A 3,141-nucleotide genomic window follows, 5' to 3' on the forward strand; every position below is an offset into this window, starting at 1 on the left:
GCACCATTGACAACACAACCAGCACCTCATTTCCTGACACAACTACAAGTTTCCCTACAACAACTCCTGCCAATGTCACTACTGATGTAATTCCTGCCATAAGCACAGGTACTGAAAGAAGTACTGATTGAAAGAAGTACTGTTGAAACAGTAATGAAAGAAGTACTGTTTTCAAGTATGATTGACAACACAATTAGTACCTCATTTCCTGACACAGCCACACTTTTCCCTACACTAACTTCTATTGCTAACAGAAGTGATATGATTCCTGTCACATCCAGAGGAAATGAAACAGATACTGGTAACAGTACAATTGCCACCTCGTTTGCCCACACAGCTACACCTCTTCCAATGAGTCCTCCTTTTGCTGTCACTAGTGATGTGATTCCTGTCACAACCACAGCTACTGAAACACGTACTGGTGACAATACTACAGCACCTCTTTTCTGACATTACTACAGCTTTCCCTGTGTGTCCTTGTATTGTTAGTGCTGTGATTTTTGTGTCAATGACAGTGAGTGAAACAAGGACTGTTGATGCCACAGCCAACTCTCCTCTTCTAATATGCATACCATGTTTCCTATAGGTCATGTTTCTGATAGCTCTAATGATTGTACACTCACGATGAGCACACACGCAAGACAAGTACTGCTGGTGTCACTACTAGCACCCCATATTCTGGTATAACTAGACTTTTTTTTCTGTGAGTGCTATTCCTTACGGTACTAATTCAACTTTTTCTACCACAGCCACACCTTAAACATTTTTGTTTTCCTAGTATTGCAATTAGTTCTACTCTTCCTGAATACATACTCCCTTTACTACAGATTCCACCACAGCAAACTGTAGTGTTGTGGATTCCTAGCATAACCATACCTTTCTCAGAAAGTAGTACAAATGTCACAAATAATACTCTTGATGTTGCTGACAATTTCACCACAGCATCTACTATGCCCATGATTCCATATATTTTTAGCACAAAACCTACAAATGTGGTTACCTCTGACAAGATCATTTAAAACCCTTCCATGATCTCGCTCAAGGGTCTAGCGCAGTGGTTCTCAACCTTCCTAATGCTGTGAACCTGTGAACATGTGAAACCTACAGTTTCTCATGTTGTGATGACTCCCAACCATAAAATTATTTCGTTGTTCCTTTATAACTGTAATTTTGCTGCTGTTTTCAGAGACTCTGAAGTGTGGTACTACAATAGATAGATATACAAACAGCTGCAAATAAGATGCCATTGAAGTTAGGCAAGTCATTGAAAAAAAACTTTCAAAATGTAAAACAACACCATTCTTCTATATCTTTGTTTTTGCCTTTGAAAGTATGCTTATTTTTCACAAATCTTATTTATGTTAACATGTAGCAGATACACTGTATTTTTAATTAACAAAATAAATATTTATAAAATATCTTGTAAATGATTCAATTCAAAGTTTGCATTCAGTAAATATTAGCAGGTATAACTCACATGGGCAACACGATGCCTTGACTGGTTTTAAATATATAGAGACCCTGAGACCAAAGAATTTGAAAGCTTCCTTACGTCTACCATGTATCATGTTCCCACCCTCTTGTACTGGTCAATTATACCAAGAGCAATCCCAGCATCTTTGAGTTACTCTACTTGAATATCCCTTCGTCTTCTACAAATATCTTCCTGGCTTCTTGCCACCACAGAGGTGCTGTGTTCTGAATCATGCAGTGGCATGCCCCATGAAGGTCATGGGTTCATCCATTATGCTTGTTTCCTGGAATTTGCCCACAAGTTATAGCCACTTGAATAAGGCTGAGGCCTTTGTTTAGGGATTACATGGCTCTTGTCTGATCCTTCTAACCAAGACAAAGCTCATAAGTATCTCTATAGAATATGGCATGGGCTCCGTATTTTGTATTTTTACCAAGAGAAATCCAACATGGCGCATTTTTGTCAGTACAAACTTAGGGGTAAGTTGTGGGTCTGAAAGTTTGCTTTTGTATGTGTGATAAATATGCATATGCTCATGTTGTGTATGTGTAAATACCTACACATGTGGCCTCATGTGTGTGGACTCCAGAAGCCGATATAGAGTGCCTATCTCTTTTAATTGCTCTACAATGAGAATTTTTTTAATTAAAAATTATTTATTTATTTACTCACTTTACATCCAGATTGCAGCCCCCTCCTCTCCTCCCATCTCCCCTCCTCTCTCCCTATTTTCCCCTTTTATTCCCCTCAGAGAAGGGGGGGTCCACCGTGGGTGCCAACCCACTCTGGCACATTAGTCCCCTGCAGAACAAGGCACATCCTCTCCCACTGAGGCCAGACAAAGCAACCCTATTAGGGAAATGGGATACAAAGGACGCTTCAGAGTGAGAGAGGGCCCCCACTCCAGTTGTTGCAGAATTCACATGAAGACCAAGCTGCACACCTGTTACATATGTGCAGGGGATCTGGCACCAGCCAATGCACACTCTTTACTTGGTGGTTTAGTCTCTGAGCCCCCATGGGCCCGGGTTAGTTGACTCTGTAGATCTTCCTGTTTAGTCCCTGACCCCTCTGCCTCCCTCAATCATTTTCTCAACTCTTCTGTAGGACTTCCCAAGCTCTTGCTAATGTTTGGCTGTGTTTAAATCTCCTCATAGACCAGTTAGACAAAAATAAAAGCTTGGTCTCAGTCTGTGAGGGTCATCATATGAAGAGTGTTTATATACTACTTAGTCTGGAGAATAGATAATAATATTTTTAAAAAAGGCAAGGGGGGGTAGCTCAGCTGATAGAATGCTTGCTTATAAGCATGAAGACTTGTTATGGATCCTCAGAACCCATACGAAAAAGCTGGCTATGGTGGCTCATGCTTATAGTCCATGGAGTTGGAGAAAGAAACAGACTAATCTTGGGGCTTGCTATCCAGCCAGTCTCATCTGCTTGGTAAGTTGAAAGTCAGTGAGAAAGCCTGCCCCCAAACTGGGTCAGAGGTGCCTAAGAAAGGATACTTGAGGTTGACCTCTGGCCTCCATGCATAGATAGGCTTGTGTACATGTAAATATGCACGCACATTTTTGTGCGTGCATATAGTACACATGAACACACATGCACTAAATTGCATTAGGTTTAGCCTGGAATTTATTTAGCTTTTCGTATGTTACCTTCTA

At 40.8% G+C, this 3,141-nt stretch overlaps 1 protein-coding gene across 1 annotated transcript in view; it reads left to right on the forward strand.

Moving 5' to 3' along the window:
- Mgam2 (maltase-glucoamylase 2 (putative)) overlaps positions 1-1,418 on the forward strand; it is an 83,739-nt gene extending 82,321 nt beyond the window's left edge. Inside the window, 1 exon segment of the mRNA XM_055602130.1 lies at positions 1-1,418. This exon segment is cut by the window's left edge and continues 11 nt beyond it. Within this exon segment, the coding sequence (XP_055458105.1) occupies positions 1-131 (131 nt within the window). The 3' untranslated portion in view covers positions 132-1,418.
- The last annotated feature ends 1,723 nt before the right edge of the window (positions 1,419-3,141 follow it).

Source organism: Psammomys obesus, unplaced genomic scaffold (genome assembly GCF_907164565.1).
Source record: "Psammomys obesus unplaced genomic scaffold, mPsaObe1.curated_primary_1811, whole genome shotgun sequence".
Lineage (NCBI taxonomy): Eukaryota > Metazoa > Chordata > Mammalia > Rodentia > Muridae > Psammomys > Psammomys obesus.